Source organism: Anastrepha obliqua, chromosome 1 (assembly GCF_027943255.1).
Source record: "Anastrepha obliqua isolate idAnaObli1 chromosome 1, idAnaObli1_1.0, whole genome shotgun sequence".
Taxonomy (NCBI): Eukaryota; Metazoa; Arthropoda; class Insecta; order Diptera; family Tephritidae; genus Anastrepha; species Anastrepha obliqua.
The window spans coordinates 28,918,559-28,938,929 of NC_072892.1; the positions used below are offsets into that span (position 1 = coordinate 28,918,559).

Below are 20,371 nucleotides of genomic sequence, written 5' to 3' on the forward strand. Positions count from 1 at the left end.
GGTGTGAAACTTGGAACATATCGGCATGTGTACTACAGTCGCGGCAAGCCTTTCTTAACCGTTGCCTACGCAAGATTATGCTATATAACATATAACATATATTGGCCCCAAGTTATTAGTAACGCTGATCTCTGGATCGTGACCAAGCAAACACCAGTCCACATAGAAATTCAACGCCGTAAGTGGAAATGGATCGGTCACACGTTGAGAAAGCCCCACGATGACATAACAAGAACAGCACTGGATTGGAACGCCTAAGGCAGCCGCAGACGTGGGAGACCAGCCAATACGTGCAGGCGTCAGGCTGACGCAGAAGCAAGAAAAGCAGGCCGTGCGTGGAACGAAATTAAATGTTTAGCCTTAGATAAAATTAATTATAATTTGGGAAAGTATATACATATATACATAGAGAAAAATAAAAGGGCGAATTACGTTGCACAACCGAACGGAACGGCTTTTCGTCATTTCATTTTATATTGGCTTCATAATGAATGTACACGGTGGAAAGAAAAAACAAATCAAATGATATACATAACAGATTCAACAAAACAGATTCGGCAAAAAAATTTAACCAAATTTTTTTTCAAGTTTTTTTATTGAAAAAATATATAAATTTTTAATTAATGTAACTTTTTTTTGCTTTTGATTTTAAATATCTATGTGCTTCTCCGTGGAGTGTGGCTAAGGGAGCAATTGTTCAGTGATACAGATCAGCTCTATACTAATAGGCGGTGCCGCTTGCAGAGTATAAAAGCCGATAAACTATTCATAATTATACCCTTTGTTGAATATTTAGCTGAGCTCCTTTTCTTATATGTGGTGTCCGCCTTCATGCTTTTTCGCAAAATGGAGAGACTCACAGCTTTATGCCGCTTCCGAACGGCAGATGGTTCAGTAAGGTGCTTTTTCATGACAGAAATCCCCTCGGAGATTTGTCTTTGTCTGTCAAGCGGCGACCGCTATGAGACACAACTCATTTACAGTTTCATGCCCAGTATTTCGAATTCTGGGATTACCGAAGATATATACCAAACCGAATAACCCATTCGCCTATGCCGGCCGATAAACAGTTATTGAAAATTTTCCGTCTGGTCCGGCCTTAAAAATTCGATGTTCGGTCATTCTCCATACATATTTATATCACATGAACTCATCGCTGCCCATTTTTGGAATTAATTTCAAATAGTGATCAAATATAGGGTAACTTTCTAATTTCATTTGGTTTAAATTTTCTCGCGGTAACACTTTACACATCTTGAATAAAGGTCAAGTAAAAAAGGTATTACTGTGAATGGTACTTGTAAAACTTGTGCTAAACGTCAAAATATTTTAAACACAAGTTAAATGAGGCAAAATAGAGCAACGAAAGGTGTGTTCTAATCTCAATTGTTAGTTTGGCAGCACAGCGTTTTTTAATTCAGTTTTTTTATAAAACAATAAATTTTAATATACTCGAAAATTTTCTAATATTTTTTTATTGTCTGGATATCTGGTGGTAAAAAATCGAATTAACTATTTTTATTCATTATTCGCTTTTGATTTTTTTCGCAATAATAATTTTCTTTTTACATTTTTTACTAACACTCTGGAAAATTATCGCAAGCAAGTCAAATGTGTATAAATGTACGTAGACATAATGAAAATTCGGAATTAAAAATATCAAACATTCGCCAATGCCATTACTGATTGTTAATTGGCACTACCTTTATATAAAAACAAAAATAAATATAGCGAGAAACTCCTCTACGAATAGCATCCCGAAATTAAATTCAAATTCATCTGAAATCGAAGCATTAATTCGCTTCAGTATTACATCACTATTATGGGGAAGAATCCAGTGCTGCCGTCAATTTAGAATGAAACCCTGCACTTATTTGAACAGCTGATAATAGTTTAAATCTCCAAATGATTAACAAAGAATAGAAGCGTAGTGCAATATTTATCAGAGCAAGACTTTTGTTTAATAGATTATTGGGAAAATATTCCTCCGCTTATAAGGAAACTGCAATTCGGTCATGACGTCTCGCAAACGTAGCGGTAGTGGCTCTTCCAAAAGGCCCAAAGAGAAAGTAGTTTATATATATGAATTGTTCTTGCGAGGCGAAGATCCGACCACAGATAGCCCCGAATTTTGGAACGAGTTCTTTCTGCTACAACCTAATGTAGAATCTCTCGAAGCTGAAGTAACAAAACTAACATGTGAACAGTTCATGATTGTCAAAAGAAATCTTAACATATTATTTACGAAAAGTATTGAAATGTTAGGCACAGGTTGGCATAGAAAACGACACCTGGAATCTACCTATGTATTTACTTATTGTTATACTTTTCGTATGTTTTCCAGAGCATCAAAAGCGCTTGTGCAATAGTCTTCAAACCCTATGCGCGCTGTTCTATGCGATTTTCAAAAAGACGTCAGCGGATTGTTCATTTAATTGTTTGAATGAATTATTTGGTTTCGAGCAGTTGGATAATAGTATGCGACAGTTAATGAGCAACTGTAACCAAATACTATTGGGTGTGTTAGTATAATAAATGAAATGCATACCATCATATTAATATTCTATTCTAGGCGAAGCCACTGAAAGCGCCCGAATTATGTGCCTAAAACTACTGCTCGTAATTGTGACGGGTACCGATAATGTTAGTCAAAATGTACTATTAGAGTACCTAACAATGCACACACTCTTTGATGACTTCGTACGTTTACTTAGCGATCCTTCGTTGCGAGCACAACACGGCTACGATATTGTTATTCTCCTAACCATCTTAGTTAATTATAGGAAGCATGAAACGACTAATCCATATGTGGTGCAACTATCTATATTGGCAGATGAAATGGCGCTCAACGGGTATAATACATATATTATGCATACATTTCTGTAGAGATTTGATAAAGCTACGTAAATTTTGGTTTTGCAGGATATTATAATTATATTATAGAAAATTATTATATATATTATTCTTCAGTGCGTATTTGATAAGACTAGTGCATTGTTGTTGTTGTTGTAGCAGTAACCTGCGACTAGTGCGTAGTTAAGGTAGGAAAAAAAACAAGTGTCACTGCGCCGGTTGTTGTAATGAATATGTTAGATGTACCCGAGTATCCTGCATGCGAAAAAAGGCCGAAAAACTTGTGCCATTCATACTGAGCTTTTTGTTTTTTGTAGCATAAACAAACCCCATAAATGCTTAGAGAATGCCGCTGGAGTGACAGTCCTTGAACGAATTTAAATCTGGATCGTTCCGGTGTCATAGAACCATAGACTGCCATTGCACTGAAGCCAACTGATCTAACAACTTTTTGCTGTTAATAAGGTCTACATAATCCCACAGCTGAAAAGTTGGTCAGGATAAAAATCCGGGTTCTGCCTGTAAAGTAGACCTCAATCCACTTGTCTTCACGTCTTCCAATGCGTTTTTAATGTTGCTTCGTCAAATATTTACAGAAATGTATTCATACAGATCTCCTCTGCATAAATTTTGTATTTTAAATTTAATCTTTTGAATGGTTTTTTCCAGCTATGGTCAGATGATATCACAATCTTTGATCGACTTTTGCCGACAATACATGCAGAGCTTGTTGAATGTTCAATCTTCATCGTGGTTTTCTTCACTATCTAACATTGTTGGAAACATGTTTGTCTCCGACGAGGGATGTGAACGTGTGCAGCAAATAAAAGCCAACAATGGACTTTTATTGGCACTTTACGAAGCTGTTCATCTTAATCGAAACTTCATAACAACATTAGCTCATACGCAAGCCGAATCGAGCGCGCCTCCATCGCCTAGTAATACTTTAAGTCTAACACAACCAGTGCCCGATTTGGCAACTGCTCCTATAATCGATATGACGCAGTACCCGACGAATTTGCTTGTTGCAGTCTTTCAATATTGGTATGTCTTTAAAAATCAATACCATCGAAATCTTGTTTGTCATCATTGAACAGATTTTCTAAATACATTGCAGTTCCATTGTAATGCAGGATAACAAAAACGAATCCAGTGTAGCCAATCTAAAATTGTGTTTCCTTATATTGACGTGCATTTCCGAGGATCAGTATGCAAATTCAATGATGCATGACAACAATCTCACGTTTAAAGTAATGCTACATCGCGCGCAAATGCGTCATCGCAAGCTGCATGTCGATCGAGTGGGCAATTCGCAACCCCTAGCTGCTACTTTGCTCGATTTACTTGTAGAGTTTATCGTTTCGCACTTGATGAAGAAATTCCCCATGGAATTGTATTTACTTTGTGTTGGTGTCATTCATCGCGTGTTATGCTACCAAAAACGCTGCCGAGTTCGCTTAAATTACCCATGGAAGGACTTGTGGTCGGCCTTAATTGGACTGCTTCGCTTTCTCGTCAATCAAGAGCAAACGCTAGTGAAGAAGTGTAATATATTTTGTTTATCACTTCAGGTATGCATTGAATCTTTTAAAACGAAATTTTATTATACGTCTTCTTTTTTTATTAGGTGGTTAATATTTTTAACTTATTTATAACATATGGCGACACATTTCTGGCTACTACAAATAGCTATGATGAGCTGTATTACGAGTTAAACAGGGAAGAGAAAGTTTTTTCAGAAATACACGCAATGGGTAAGGAAATGTTTAATTTAATTCAAATTACATGTTAAAATATTCCCTACTGCTCTTCCGTCAAAAAAGTATTATATACATAACCTCTCACGTTGTCCTGGTTAGGTTAGGTGGAAATGGTGGGGAGGATGTGTATTTAGTGAAGTCATCCGAACGATGACTGATTACGGTTGTTGTAGCAGCATAAACATTTCCCATACTTACATACGGTGAATGCTGCTGGAGTGACAGTCCTTGGCCGGATATAAATCCGGGTCGTTTCGGTAACGTAGAACCGACTGTCGTGGAAACGCTGATTACGGTGGTGTTAGCCGCTTCGTACTATTGATGAAATTCATCAGGTTTTTAATATCAATGCCTGCTACATCAGCAGGCGTAGCAAAGAAATGAAAGCCAAGATACTTAAATCTTAGCCCAGGGCAGTTAAGGGGAGAGTGCTGAGATGATTCCACCCCATCATCCATACAACTGACGGACAAAGGACTCGTACTTGCTCAGCGTTCGCTAAGTTGACGCGAAGCCCACCTCTCTAGCAGCAGACCGCAGGTAGTCAGCGGGATCCCAATCCTCCCGTTTCGCGGGAGAACTACCTCACAGGTCCGCTGTCTAGCTAGTTCATCTGCCTCTCAGCTACCTGTAATGTAGTTATGACCAGGCACCCAGATTAGCCTTATATTGAAGAATTCGGATACAATCGAAAGTGATGTCAGTCACTTTGTTGGAGTAATAATCAAAACTATACCCGTCTTTATATACATATGTATGTTAATCTTGGCTTGGTGGAGAATGGTTCCATGAACTTGAGCTGACTTCGGTCAAATTTCTTCTTGAAAAAAAAAAAAACCAAAGTCCCGTTGTGGGGCAAGCTAAAGTGAGAAAATATTTCACGTATTCACCACTCTGCAGGAGGCCGCCTGTCCGTTGTTGTTGTTGTTTTAGCAATAACTTTGCCCTCTCAGTGTAGTGTAATCACCGGTCTTCTTCGTCTAGTTCATCTAACGTTAGGCCCAGAAAACTTGCTGTTTCGACAGGTTGGGTCCAGAGGGAGAGGGGTGTTAGATGAGTGGGTTTGATGGGGCATGTGAAAAGGTGGTTAGTCCCATACGGGGTGCCTTCATATGTCAGACATATGTATGTTTAATATGTCGGGGTCGATTTTGGATAAGTCGCAGTTTAACCTGCTACAATATCTAGAACATAGTTGTGGCGTCTGTCCGTCTTGGAGTCAGCCTCTCATAAAATATAAGGAGGCGCAAAATTAATCATCAATTTTGTTTTTGAATAATTTTTTTGTTAAATAAAAAAATGAGCCATCGAAATCTTGTTTTTTTACCTTTACGCGCTCTATTGCTTGTCCACTTGCTGCAGTTGTCTATTTCACAAGCGTCTAATAAGACTGTCGTAGGATGATTAATTTTGTGCCACCTTTTAAAATATCTGCTTTAGAAAATATGGTATTACGCACTGGCTTACACCTTTATACGTACGACGCCATTTACAAAAATTAGAAATCTTCCGATTGAGTGATTAATTTTGTGCCACCTTGTATTGTACATACATAAAGGGTGTTTTTTTTTAGAGGTTAGGTTTTCAAGTTGGCACTACTTTTTTCGTAGATGGTCTTTTTGACAGCTGTAACTTGATTTATGCTCAGTTTGGTTTGCCATTTCATAATGAATAGACTTACACCTGAACAACGTTTGCAAATCGTGCAAATTTATTACGAAAATAATGGTTCGGTTCGCGCGACGCATCGAAGAAAATTTTGTTCAGCGATGAAGCTCACTTTTGGTTGAATGGGTATGTCAATAAGCAAAATTGTCGCATTTGGAGTGAATATAATCCACAAGCCATTGCTGAGACGCCGTTACATCCTCAAAACGTCACTGTTTGGTGTGCTCTATGGGCAGAGGGAATCATTGGTCCATATTTCTTTAAAAATGAAGCCGGCCATAATGTTACAGTCAATGGAGAGCGCTATAGAGACATGATTAATGACTTTTTCGTGCCTGAATTGGACGATGTTGATGTGGACGACCTTTGGTTCCAACAAGACGGCGCTACATGCCATACAGCCAACGCAACAATCGATTTATTGAAGGAAACTTTTGGTGAGCGCATTATCTCGCGCCGTGGACCTGTGGCGTGGCCTCCAAGATCGTGCGATATAACACCGCTGGACTATTTCTTGTGGGGCTATGTGAAGTCGCTTGTCTACGCAGATAAGCCCGAGACGATTGACGTCTTGGAAGAGAATATTCGGCGCGTTATTGCTGACATACGGCCCCAATTGCTGCAAAAAGTGGTCGAAAATTGGGCCTCTCGGCTGGAATTTATTCGAGCCAGCCGCGGCGGCCACTTGCCCGAAATCATTTTTAAAACATAATGGCAAACCCTTATCTTTATAATAAAGCTAAATTCTTGGCCATAACATTAAATTATATACGTTTTATTTCATCTTGAAAACCTAACCTCTAAAAAAACACCCTTTATATTATGTATTAAAAATTATATATTAATAAAAGTAGCAGAGTAGAAAATCCACAAACAAAAAACTGTGTTATTGGCACTGCCTGGGCAGGCCGTGTATCCCAATTTACGCAAAAATATTATATAAAAACCATTTATTGTATATTATTTTATAAATCCCTAACACAATGCACGACTGACTATCAATGTGAGTTTCATGTCTTAATATGTTTCCCCTTCTGTTTTATTCTAAAGTTTTGCGTTACACAACAATGGTGGATTGTGAATATAAAGATGATGTCATCCGGCTACTGAATGCGCTCGTAAATATTTTGGCAATAGTTAAACATTTTCAAAATAAAATAAAAGAATGGCTGGCCGAACAAGGACTCTCCACGCCAACTGAAGAGCAAATTCTAGATGTGGTGCGAAAGAATTACGACCTCACCCTAAAGCTGCAAGATTCCCTTGATCAGTACGAACGATATGCAGAAGCGCCTCGACATAGTGGATTTTTCAAAGCAATGGTTCGAGATGTAGTGATTGACACCCGAAAACACATGTACGAATATGTGAAAGAAGCTGTGCCCATCATACCAGAACAGGACGTTATATCAGCAACAAACTTATCAAACACATAAGTTTCACAAATTACCTATTACACGTGCGATTCTGATATGCGTTGAGACTTTTTATATTGCGTTTCGTTCGCCCTGATGCGAATTATGATAAACCCTATTAAATTCTGTTCATTTATAATAATGAATTTATTCATACAACAAAAAGAATAAAACAATAAAAAAAAAACATTTAAAAATTCGTCTCATGTTGCATGTATTGTATATATTGTAGCAAATATGCCTCATAAGCTCAATGACAGTAAAAAACCGACGATTGGGTCTCCGTTAGAAAGCCCAAGATCCAGAGCCAGAACCCAGAATTTGAATTAATTATACGTAAGTAGATGACTTATATACCCAGGGTTTCGCGACGATCAATTTTGCGCAACACCAAAAAATAGTTATACGAGTACCCAGAAATTTGGGTTGATCAGTTTGGTGCATTACTCGGCTAAACACTCAGTTCTATAAGGTAATAAGTCATATACATTCTTAGCTTTTAATTTTCATATATAAATATTAAAGTACTATTTTTGAAATGAAGAACATAAAAGGTCTCCTGCAATTCATTTTAAATGTTTGATGTAATTAATGTATGATACATTGAGGACTGAAGTCAAGCTCATATATTCGTATTTTATTTATTTATTTAACTCATAAGGAACCCAAGTCCCCTGTTTCTGAATCATTCCCAAAGCATGCAATCGCTTGGAAATGGATTGGCGGGTAACTCCGAATACTGAAGCAAGCTCTTCTTGTGTTTGACACGGATACTCATTGAGCAATGCCTCCAATTTAGCGTCTTCGAAGGTTTTTGGCCTTTCTTCAAGCGGGCGGTCGTCAACATTAAAATTACCGTCTTTGAAGCGACGGAACCAATCTCGGCACGTTGTTTCACTTAAAGCAGCATCTCGCTTCAGCCGCCGTTTTTTTCGAATGAAAGAGGAAAATCAACACTTCCCGCAAATGACGATTATTCGGCACAAAATCAAACATTTTCACAAAACCAAAAGTATATGATACCAAAACAAAATCACTAATGTGTCGAAGCAGTTTGCTTTCCATATGTCTAAGCTTGGTTTATGACGGTTATATTAGAATCGACTAGCCACATTGCTGGCGGCATCTATTGACTTAGTTACGCATCTATTATAATATTTATTGTTTATATTAATATTTTGCTGTTATTTATTTAATAGATTATTGTTATTTATTTATAGATTAATTTTATTGTTTATAAAGTTTTTTTAATGTACTTTGTTGTAGTTGATCTCTCCGTTTAGGTCGACCTCTGTTGTAAACAAACCGCTATCATGTCTCTTATTACGTCAGCAAATCAGCTGATTCCTGCAAATTCGCTGAGAGTCGATGAACTGTTTGATGTTTGCCACACCTTTGCATTCTGTACATCGTGATCAAGAGCGTAGGTGAAAATTCTCTCCCAAAGAGAAAAAAAGTTAAAAGCTAACGAACGGAAATTTGTAATCACTGACTGGTTGGTTGGTTGGTTAAAGGGGTTCCAGTATGCAACTAGCGCTACCGTACGCATCCTTGTTGCCTACCAACTCGTAGCTGTACTTGTTCACAAATTTTGGTGTTGTCCAAAAAAAATGTCATAAATATACTTTATATACTTGAGATTTCCATTTCATCATTTCTGACTATAAACTGTAAATATCAAACTGAGGCAAGATCAAAGGTGTACAAAATACCAGATTCCACAGAAAATTATTTATTTGTTTACAAAAAGTTCAATCATATGCTTTCAGGTAAAGTTTTCGTGATGAAAAATGTTTGCTAGCTAAAATTTCTCCAACAGAAATGAGCGGCTCTCTTGCATCGAATTTTCACTTGGCTCTCTAAATTTATTAACGAACGCCTACTTGCAAAAATTTAGGCATAACTATAACACATTTGTGTGCTATCAAACACACCTATTATTATGTTACATCATACAAGTTCCCATGACTCAAAAAAGAAGGTAGTTACACTTTAAATTTTTTTGACGGAACAGATATTTTTGATGTGCAATTTGTGCAAATTGCAAGCGGCGTTGCCGCATTGGTAGTAATAAAATATAAATTATGGTATTTCGGGATGGGAGTTTCTAATAGTACTTATATATTTATAATGGGTCTTAGCAAGGATGCAAAATATATATGTACGAGTATACAAGGGAATTAAAGGACCAATTAGCGAAGGAGGGCACTACCACTCGCCTCCATCTTGATCAAAAGAAGAATAAAGGAATTTTGGCCAGATTGGGACGTCAGGCGCTAGGTACTCAATCGGACAAAGAAAAACGTATCTATGCTAGCTGTTTTGATCACAGGCCACTATTTCCTAGGTCGACGAGCTCCAAGATTGATCGTACCTCATTTCGACTATAGCAGAAGTTGCAAAAATGAGGAGGAAGTGTCTGTCATACATCTTTGTCACTGCCCTGCGTGGCATGCCACTAGGTTTAGATACTTTGACACATCGTTTTTTAATGATACTGATGGCCTTAGGGATACAGTTAATTAATTCATCATGTTTCGACTTGACTTTAGCAAAATTTCAAAAAAAAAAATTAATAATTCTAAAAGTTGTCGTTGTTTGTGTGGAGCCCGTTTCTCCAGAAATCCCTTGCGGTGATCATCACAAGTCCTTGAAGATTAATCTAAAACCAATCGGACAAGACAAATTAGTTTTATTAATAGATAATCTTATGCCTGATCGAAGCCTTTTTTAAAAATTAACAATATGCCAGCCTTAGGAAATAATTTTCATATTTTCGAGAAAAAAGAACCGAGAATTAATTGTCTAAAAAAAATCGAAATTTTGAAAAAAATCCTTTGATCAGGCACTGATTTTTTATGTTTTTCAAAAGCAGTATAAATTTTATTGAAATCAACCAAACGGTTTTTAAGTTTCAGTGATCACCAGTTCAAAACACATAGTTTTGAGAAAAACGCATTTAAAGTTTTGCTATCGATTTATGTAGAGTTACACAAATTATTTAATTACTTACACTGTAATCTATTCCTGGGCAATATAATAGTTCTTCAGCCGCCATAGCAGCTTCCAAAATATCGATTTGCTGTAGCCTACGTAGCATTCTACCTTCTCGAGTGTTATCGTTAGCGCGCTTATATGCCACTTTCATACGAGCAACATCCATTTTTTCAGCATACGAACGCTCCGAAGCGCCTGAGCGCCCTTTGTTAATTGTTGAATAACTCGAAAAGTGTTTGTCGGATTCACTTCAATTTTTTGAAAATTCTGACTACCCCTAACCACTTAAGTGAACTTTAAAAAAATTTATTAATTTTATTTTCCCCTAATTCTCTTTTTAAACGAATTTTTTGGGAACATAACTTCTACTGTGGTATCACAATGGATTGGCAACGGTCTAAGTGAGTTGGTTTAAAGGCCGATTACCACTTCCACCTACCTACCTCCCATGTTACTACAATGTGTATTTAACATAATTTTTCACTATTACCTCGTTTATTTCGCATAAAATTGTTTTAATTCTGCTATAACTCCTATCCGTTGGGATGAAATGCTTCGCACAAATAAATGGTACTTTGGAAAATTTTCTTTCTCACCGGTACAAATTTGAAAAATTCCACCATTAAATCTTTGTACAGAATTCATACAGCCTTTATTTTCTTTTTATTATTTTCTATATTTCTATTTATTAGAAATCCCACTTTTTTATTTGCTTAATTTTTGTTTGAATTTTTGAAAAAGCAGTTGTTAAATAATTTATTTATTGTAGCTGGTAGCTTGATTTCATTGGAGACATGTCATAATGCCAGCAAAAGTCAAATGGCTAACAATGCGACCAAAATCATTGAGTGGAACTACCTTTTATTATGTACCCACACATTTGTATGCGCTTATTTTTCATGTATTTCACTCTATTAAATTTCATTGCGTAAAAGCTGGCTTAAAATTGCTTTCATCAATTAGTCGCTTTTGAGATACCCAGATCTCCTCAACTAGTTGATTTAGGCTTGCAAAAATATTTTCGGAAGATGCGCTTTCACACTTTGCTTTTTGTTGGTAAATATATTCACATAGCGGTTTACATATACATATACTAAAAAGTGTGAAATATATAAGCATAATTATCTAAATATGCATGTAGTAGAGTATGCAAATATATTTAAATAATTTATTCTACTAACAATGGCTTGATCAAATTGTTATTCAATTACTTGCTAAACTTTTTGTGCAAATTCAATTCAATGTAAGACTTATTGCGATTTCATTTACATCTAAGTATGTGTACCTGTTTCGAATGCTGATACGAGTATTTATTATGCTTTAAAGGTGGAGAGAGGTCAGATTAATTGGCCATTGACAGTAAAAAAAAACCACAAATTTGTTGTTTTGTAAAATATCTGTGCGCGGTGTGATTGATATGCATATGTATGTATGTGTGTACATATTTATAAATTTGAACTTTACAATAGTTGTGTTCGTGAACGGTTTTGCCGGAACAAGTAACGAATACGCACCGATTCGCTAAACAAACAACAAAAATTAGCTTCGATAGAATTTTTTTTCGCTGATGACGACGATACTATAATTTGTATGACCTAATTCAAAATGGAGGAGAAATTGAAGTGCAAAGATTAATTTAAGTGCAATTAGTTGCCCGCATTTGTTTGCACGAATAAGATTTAATGTTCGCCAACGCCCTCCTCGTAACTTCCGTTCGTTGGGTATAACGTGAGAACTTATTACTCATTTAATGCTGTCATTACTCGGCCTATTCGCGAATTTAGTTATACTCTCTTTCTTGACTTTTCGGTTTGAAGGGCGGCTTTTTTGAAACTTTTGAATTCCGCTATTTTTAATTTATATGTATATATATATATACTATATATATATATATATGTATATATGTATATATATGTGTTCCTTTAGCATAGGAGCATAGAGCGTCACAGTTTATAATATATAAAAATATTTTGAAATTATTACATGTAATAGGTTCCAAGTTACTTTGTGCTATGCGTAGCCTGGGAGATTGTAGTTTCTTAGACTAAATAAATAAATTTAAATTGTTTGCTATATCTATAAAGCGTAGAAAAGAACGTAAAGAAAGAAGAAGAATTTGGAGCAAAGAGTGGTTTAAGCAACGGGCAAAGCTGTTAAAAGAATTAAAATACATACATATCTATGTATGTACATCTGAGAACGATTCTTAATTTGTATTTTTTATAACATTTTAAAATTATGTGTGTATGAGCAAGGACCTCAACAAAGCCCTCGACAAATGGTTATGGAGTTTTGTATAAAATAACAAATATGCATATACATACATACATGTGTATATGTACTTGCCCTAACCACAATTAATTCGTACCCATACGATTTCTTCCCACATACACCCAGTTACAAAATTATAAACACACCACTTTTTTTTATAAAAATATAGTTCATGGTTGGTTAGTTGGTTGAAGTGGTGATTCACCAAAAATCCAGTTGGTGTATATGATAGAAGCGCTGATGAATTGCATTACTCGAAATAGCTTTTGTAACCGCATAAGAAAGAGGGGTAAAATAAATTTAAATTTTAAAAGCGCAATTAAACTAATATAATTACAAATTACTCTTCTTTTTTTGCGCATTATACAGAAGTACTTTTGTAATTCATGAGCGAACAATTTAAAAGATCAAGTCATTCGATGACTAGTTATGGAAAATTATTCTTTGATTGCCTGGCAAGTAGTTATAGAATCGATGATGGGAAAAGCGCATACCAAAAGCTTTGCTGGGTTAGTTGGTTCGTACAAATAACTAATTAATGCAAACGAGCTTAAAAATACAATATTCTGCAAATTTTGCCGCATTAAACCAGTTTTTCCGCGGCTAATTGTTCATAGTCTAGAAAGGCCCATTGATAGAGAAAGTTGACTGCTTAACCGTTTATGCTGTAGTCACGATGTAGAGATGAATGTAGTACGTCATTCCTGTGTAAATATAGTGGAATCGCGATAATTTGCAAATCTCAACAATACAAGACAATATGTTGATCTCTTGAAAAAAGCGGGTGATTCGAGAAAATGTCCATACATTTTCGTCCTCTCGTTAGTTCATATTTATTTGATAATGTATGTACATATGTATATTAGGTTCAATCTCTTATAAATCATAATTCGTGGTTGACATCCTCTTGTAATGCAACCTGCTTCGCATAGTAAATAATCGAACAAATCTCTTTCTCGTAATTTTATTTTTCTGACTTCGCTAAGTCGGAATCTAACTAATTTGAGAACCTCATTAATACGTAAATCACAAGTGGAAAGCAGGAAGAATTATCGCACTATTGAAAAGTTGAAAGCCCGCCAACCAAGGTGTGTTATATCGCATCCCTTTCTCCAGTATTGAATGCAACTGAAGCTCTGCTGTTCTCACTTTTCACGAAACATCTGCCCCCAGCTGCGCATAAACATGGCTTCCGTAAAGTGCACAGTAGCACCGAAGCACGTAACGCCATAAACACGTACCGCAGACATAACAAAAACTAAGTCTAAGCTTTCGATGCATTTTGCCATGCCAACACTACTAGTGGACATTGAGCTTCCACTATCCCACGGGAACTGGAAGAGATGGTTCGCAAATGACTTGATTAATCGACAGTCGTCAGTGATATTTCGAACCACAACTATGGCAGCCGGTTCTATGTTACCGGAATGACTCGGGTTTTTCGCGGCCAAGGGCTGTTGCCCCAGTAAACTATCCCTGTCTAGTGAATCGTTTATCACGAGTGATATTTCGACATCAAATCTCCAAATAGAAGATAAAGCAAAAAGTCCCGCTGCATCGTTTCCTTTCTTCCTTGCTTTTCAACTTCTCTATTGCAAAGCTTTCTCAACCCCCAAAAGTAGTTTCCTTGATGTTGTTGTTGTTGTGGCAGCATAAACATTCCCCATACTTACATACGGGGAATGCTGCTGGCGTGACAGTCCCTCGCCGGATATAAATCCGGGTCGTTTCGGTAACGTAGAACCGACTGTCGTGGAAACGTAGTTTCCTTGATCCCATACACTGCCGATTACTTGATATTGGTGTCCAGTAATTGCCGGCTTGTGTACTCCAGACTTTTTCGCTTCTTCACTGCAAGGAATCTCCAACTCTCGCATACTAAATCCATGGCGACTCTATTTACGATCTGCATGAAGAAGGTAAAACTATCACTGAAGGTGAAAGTCGACGATGCACCAATCACGACGGTTTATAAACCGATAGTTTGCTCTACTTCTCGGCAAACATAGCCGTGATTCCCACTGAAGTCTAGAACAGCAACAAAGCTCTACAGCTGCTAACCGGTAGCATTTGGTGTAAAGAAATTGTTGGTGACTTTTAAGTCAAAATCTCAAACGAATATTCATATTTGGACTTTAATTATTATTTTTTAAAATAAGGTATTTGCAAAAGTTAATAACAATAAAAATTGTTTGGCCCATGGAACCTTGACAGGTTTAGGTCTAGATTCGCTTGAAATGCTTACTGGGTATCTCGAGAAATAACGGATTTTCTATCATCAGTTGTAGCCGTTGTTGAAATGACTTTTGCATTTCAATTATTATTATTATTTGCTAGAGCACCGGGCGGGAGCACAAAGTGCCGATTTTTTTCTTTTCAATATTAGGATTAAATATTTTTTATAAAAAAAAAAACTGACCAAGATACGTTTCATCTTACTACATCTATCCTAAATCGAAATTTCTTTCCAGTATTCTGCCTCATAGCAGCTACTTTTGCATCCCCAGCCGGCAGTAAGAAACAAGCTCCAGCATGTGCTAGAAATTGTGGCGAAAAATATGAACCAATTTGCGCCAAAGAGAAAAATGGTAATAAGTTACTTACATTTGGTAACGACTGTGTAATGGGCCGTTTCAATTGCGAGCATCCGGATGGACGTAAGTGACAGTACCAGGGCAAGCCAATAATAGTTTTTCACCCAATTTTCATTACAGAATATGACCTCAAATCAAAGGGAGAATGCGGTGGTAACGTAAGCGTACGCCTCTCTTAAAATATAATATATTACTGCATATTGCAAATTAAAATGTGCAAGTTACATTGAAGAAATAAATGTATATTTAATCGTTCTTTTGCGTATCTCTTATCATCTAGACATAGTTGGAAAGTCCACAAATTCACAAGTTGTACTCGTATATTTCCACTTATATTTCTATAAGACAATTTTTTTTAGAATTTCTATACCATTTCATTACATTTTCTTCAGCGTTTTGGAGGATTTTGATATTCAGATTATTCATAAAATATTACGGCAAACGTTTTTAACATGAAGCATTTCTATATATATATACATAATTTAAATTGATTAAAGTGCGGAAACACTAGTCCTGAAAAGAAATAATATTTGTTTAATAATGGTACAAAAATTTGTAATGCTTGAATTTTTTTTTAAAACAGTGATTCAATTAATTTTTTTCATTCATTTATTTATTTAACCAAGGCATACAGTACAAAAAACATAAAAACATAAATTTTTTAAAAAGTTCATTAGCAAAATAATAAAAAAATCGATCAAGTCTTACTTACCGACTGAGTAACCATAATATAACCGTACAACAGATCTGAACTATAATTAACTCTACAGCATAGTTTTTGAAGGCAAATTAATTTATTTGCTCTCTTGTTGTTTTATTTTATAATCAGCGAGCGCTGCCTTTATAGCATCTTCAGCCAGCATGGAACAATGCAGCTTTACTGGAGGCAAACAGAGCTCTTTAGCTATGTCGGTATTTTTAAGTTTTCCGGCTTCATCAATCGTTTTGCCCTTGACCCATTCAGTTGCTAAAGAACTACTAGCAATGGCTGATCCGCAACCAAACGTCTTAAACTTGGCATCAATAATTTTACCATTTTCATCCACTTTGATTTGTAGCTTCATAACGTCACCGCATGCGGGTGCTCCAACTAAGCCAGTGCCCACGCTTTGATCTTTCTTGTCCAGTGAACCCACATTCCGCGGATTTTCATAATGTTCTACAACCTAAAAATTAATAATGGTATTTTATCTTGACATATTACAACAAAAACGGTCGAGTTTATTTTATTTGGTATGAGATTGGGATTGAATGGAAACACCTAATGGAAAGCCATTTCACATATAGTTGGCGGATATATATAAGGTTGTCAAAAAAGTCTTGCGTATTTCCGCAAGCTTGTCTTTGCAAGCGCGTAGTTCTAGTTGTATTCGTCGCATCGGTTCACGCTAGAGCTTTTTGGAAAGCTCTTTTCAAGTGCTAACACGTGTTTGATTAATTGTTGTTTGCTTTTAGTCGTTCGTGAGTTATAGCGTCGCAAACATGGAGCAAAAAAAAGAGAAAATACGGCATATTTTACAGTACTACTACGATAAAGGCAAAAATGCATCTCATGCTGCCAATAAAATTTGTGCAGTTTATGGACCCGATACAGTTTCCATTTCCACCGCACAACGATGGTTTCAACGTTTTCGTTCTGGTGCAGAGGTGATCGAAGATGCGCCACGGCCCGGAAGGCCTGTCGTCGAAAATTGCGATAAAATCGCTGAATTGATCGAAAGAGACCGGCATAGTAGCAGCCGTAGCATCGGCCAAGAGCTGGGCATCAGTCATCAAACCGTTATAAACCATTTGAAGAAGCTTGGATTCAAAAAGAAGCTCGATGTATGAGTGCCACACGACTTGACCCAAAAAAACATTTTTGCCCGTATGGATGCATGCGAATCGCTTCTGAATCGCTTCTGAATCGCAACAAAATCGACCCGTTTTTGAAGCGGATGGTGACTGGCGATGAAAAGTGGGTCACTTACGACAACGTGAAGCGCAAACGGTCGTGGTCGAAAAGCGGTGAAGCTACCCAGACGGTGGCCAAGCCTGGATTGACGGCCACGAAGGGTCTTCTGTGTGTTTGGTGGGATTGGCAGGGAATCATCCACTATGAGCTGCTCCCCTATGGCCAAACGCTCAATTCGGACCTGTACTGCCAACAACTGGACCGCCTGAATGCAGCACTCATGCAGAAGAGGCCATCTTTGATCAACAGAGGCCGAATTGTCTTCCATCAGGACAACGCCAGGCCACACACATCTTTGGTGACGCGCCAGAAGCTCCGGGAGCTCGGATGGGAGGTTGTTTTGCATCCACCGTATAGTCCGGATCTCGCCCGAAGTGATTACCACCTATTTCTGTCCATGGTGAACGAGCTTGGTAGTCGGAAGTTGTCCTCAAGAGAGTCCTGTGAAAATTAGCTCTCCGAGTTTTTTGACAATAGGGAAGCGAGCCATCTCGTTGGGAACTCGTCATCGAACAAAACGGCGCATATTTGACTTAAATCGCATTATTATAACCAATTTTATGAACAATTGAAAATTCAATAAAAATACCGCAAGACTTTTTTGACAACCTTATATATATGTAATAGGCGCTTATACCCTTTGTAAAACACCCAACTATTCTCCTATTTGTGGTGAGTCAAAAAACTCAGTCAGGCATTTGGCCATTCCACGCCAAACAATAATTTTATACATCAAGGATATCTCACGAAAACCGCTTACTTTTAGCGAATTCTACAATTGAGTGACGTCAGAACAGAAAATAAACAAACCTTGGTTTAAAAGATAGACGTTTGTGAATATTCAGTGAATAGTTCGGTGAAAATTAGGATTTTTGTTTTTTATAATAAAAATGAAATACCGCATATTAAATTGCGAAAGCATGAATTACAATAAAACCTTTAAACGCAGTTTTTTGCTTTTCGTGCCGATTAGGTTGTAGAGAGTGTGTGTGTGTGGGAACAAGAATAACTCAGCAATAATTGCAATAATTGAATGAACTATTTCCGAACACCATTAAAGGCGAACCTATACATCGTAGTAGCAATACATGTGTTTTGTTTTTGCAAATAGTGCATACTACACACTTCAAAATGGTTTCCGAAATGATACTCCGCATTCATGTGCCTTTTAAACACACTCACCTAACACCCTTCTCCCTTTGGACCTACCGTTATCGTCGAATCGACCGGTGACTTCATCGTACCTAGCAGGTCTTGGTAAACAGGCACAACAACTACAAAAACTATATCAAAATTATATGTAAGGAAATGCTGCTGGAGTGAGTCCTAGGCCGGCTGAAAAGCGGCATAATCCCGGTCACGTGAAATAGACTGCCTTGGGAACGATTTTAATAGCTTTTAGTTCAATTTTATTGATACAGCTTTCTCAGGGAATGTTGGCATTTTAAAAAACTATGCAAGGATATATATAAACATATATATCTCTTAAAATATACGTCTTTCAAAACCGAGAAATAGAACTTAATTTTATTAATACGCATATGTAAGTATATTTGTATGTAATCATTGTTATGAAAGACGTACTTGTGAAATTTTTCTAAAACTCTGATAGAAACCATTTACTTACATTTTCATGATAAAACACTGCTGGAACACTCTGGATCCGTATTAGCCTGGCTTGCAACAACCTAGATGCGCGTGTTACAGACATTTTGTAAATAAAGTTATCAAAACAATAAACACAATTGTGAAATCCACGGCTTTCACAGTCGGATAAGAATGAACTCTATTATTCATTTCACAACCATATTCACTCTGAAGAGGTGGCCACGTTGATAAAACGCAATTCTGTATAGTGCTACCCATAAATAAAAATACAATAAAATTGTGAATTCGGTAAGACACACTAAGCAATTTTATGAAACTTGGTGGAGCTGTTAAAGGGCCTTCTGAACAAACTTTATGATTCCCAAAACTCCGGAAATAATAGTTTTGCAATTATTCGCCTTAAAAATGTGCTCGGCAACCTCACTGCCACGTTATACTGAGCTTTTTTCCAAACTTAACTTTGAAGTCACATAATATGTATTTACATACATACGTATTTTCAATATTTTTTTATATTTACATTAAAAGTATTTCAATGAATATACATGCATTTATCAATATCATCTATTTCCAATTTGTAATGAAAATAACAAATCATTGAAACTGATAATAACATTGTGCTGCCAGATGACTGTAAATAAAAATAAAAATAGGAACAAAATTGAGGAATTTGAGTTCACTGTTAATGATGATGATGGGGCTTATCATGCATTCATAGTACACACATACATACAACATTTTAATATTCGAATGCCTCACATTGTTTCGAAAATGCAGTCTATTTATAAATACAATATAAGGTCAAAGGTAAAACGTTTTCGAATTTAATGAAATGTATTTATTAATAGCAACCCAACAATAAATCAGCAGACAGAATTGGCTAACAATTTTAGCATTAAAAATTCAAAGAAAAGTAAAAAGTGGCAGATTTGTTTAAAAAAATTGGGTTATATCAACAAAATAATGAGGAGCTTTTTCATGGCTGAAATACGCTCGGAGGTTAGCTATTGCTTGCTGAGGGGCGACCGCTATTAGAAGAAACTTTCTATCACTTTGGTGTTTCATGCACGGAGATTCGAGTCTACGTACTCCGAATGGTAGTCACGCACTAATTCATTCAGCGACGACTACGCCAAAAAAGCTCCTCATAAAAAATATCTACCGTTCGAAGTTGGCTTAAAATTGTAGGCGCTTCCATTTGGAGAACAGCATCAATACGCACGCCACGAAAATAGGAGGAGGAGCTCGACA

At 36.7% G+C, this 20,371-nt stretch overlaps 3 protein-coding genes across 3 annotated transcripts; 2 read left to right on the forward strand and 1 right to left on the reverse strand.

The window, feature by feature from the left end:
• Positions 1 to 1,821: 1,821 nt before the first annotated feature.
• On the forward strand, positions 1,822 to 7,887 carry LOC129253298 (armadillo-like helical domain-containing protein 3). Its single transcript, XM_054891601.1, has 7 exons — positions 1,822 to 2,271; positions 2,345 to 2,518; positions 2,573 to 2,852; positions 3,523 to 3,897; positions 3,971 to 4,424; positions 4,481 to 4,607; positions 7,332 to 7,887. Exons 1-7 carry the CDS (start codon positions 2,016 to 2,018, stop codon positions 7,715 to 7,717), a joined length of 2,052 nt encoding a protein of 683 aa, XP_054747576.1. The 5' UTR covers positions 1,822 to 2,015; the 3' UTR covers positions 7,718 to 7,887.
• A 3,727-nt stretch (positions 7,888 to 11,614) lies between these two features.
• On the forward strand, positions 11,615 to 15,813 carry LOC129253096 (uncharacterized). The gene is made up of 3 exons (XM_054891342.1): positions 11,615 to 11,749; positions 15,436 to 15,621; positions 15,679 to 15,813. The coding sequence occupies exons 1-3, from the start codon at positions 11,722 to 11,724 to the stop codon at positions 15,735 to 15,737; spliced, it is 273 nt and encodes a 90-aa protein (XP_054747317.1). The 5' UTR covers positions 11,615 to 11,721; the 3' UTR covers positions 15,738 to 15,813.
• On the reverse strand, positions 15,780 to 19,301 carry LOC129253095 (iron-sulfur cluster assembly scaffold protein IscU). The gene is made up of 3 exons (XM_054891341.1): positions 19,140 to 19,301; positions 16,271 to 16,724; positions 15,780 to 16,071 (listed from the first exon to the last, which is right to left on the reverse strand). Exons 1-2 carry the CDS (start codon positions 19,221 to 19,223, stop codon positions 16,353 to 16,355), a joined length of 456 nt encoding a protein of 151 aa, XP_054747316.1. The 5' UTR covers positions 19,224 to 19,301; the 3' UTR covers positions 15,780 to 16,071; positions 16,271 to 16,352.
• Positions 19,302 to 20,371: the final 1,070 nt, after the last annotated feature.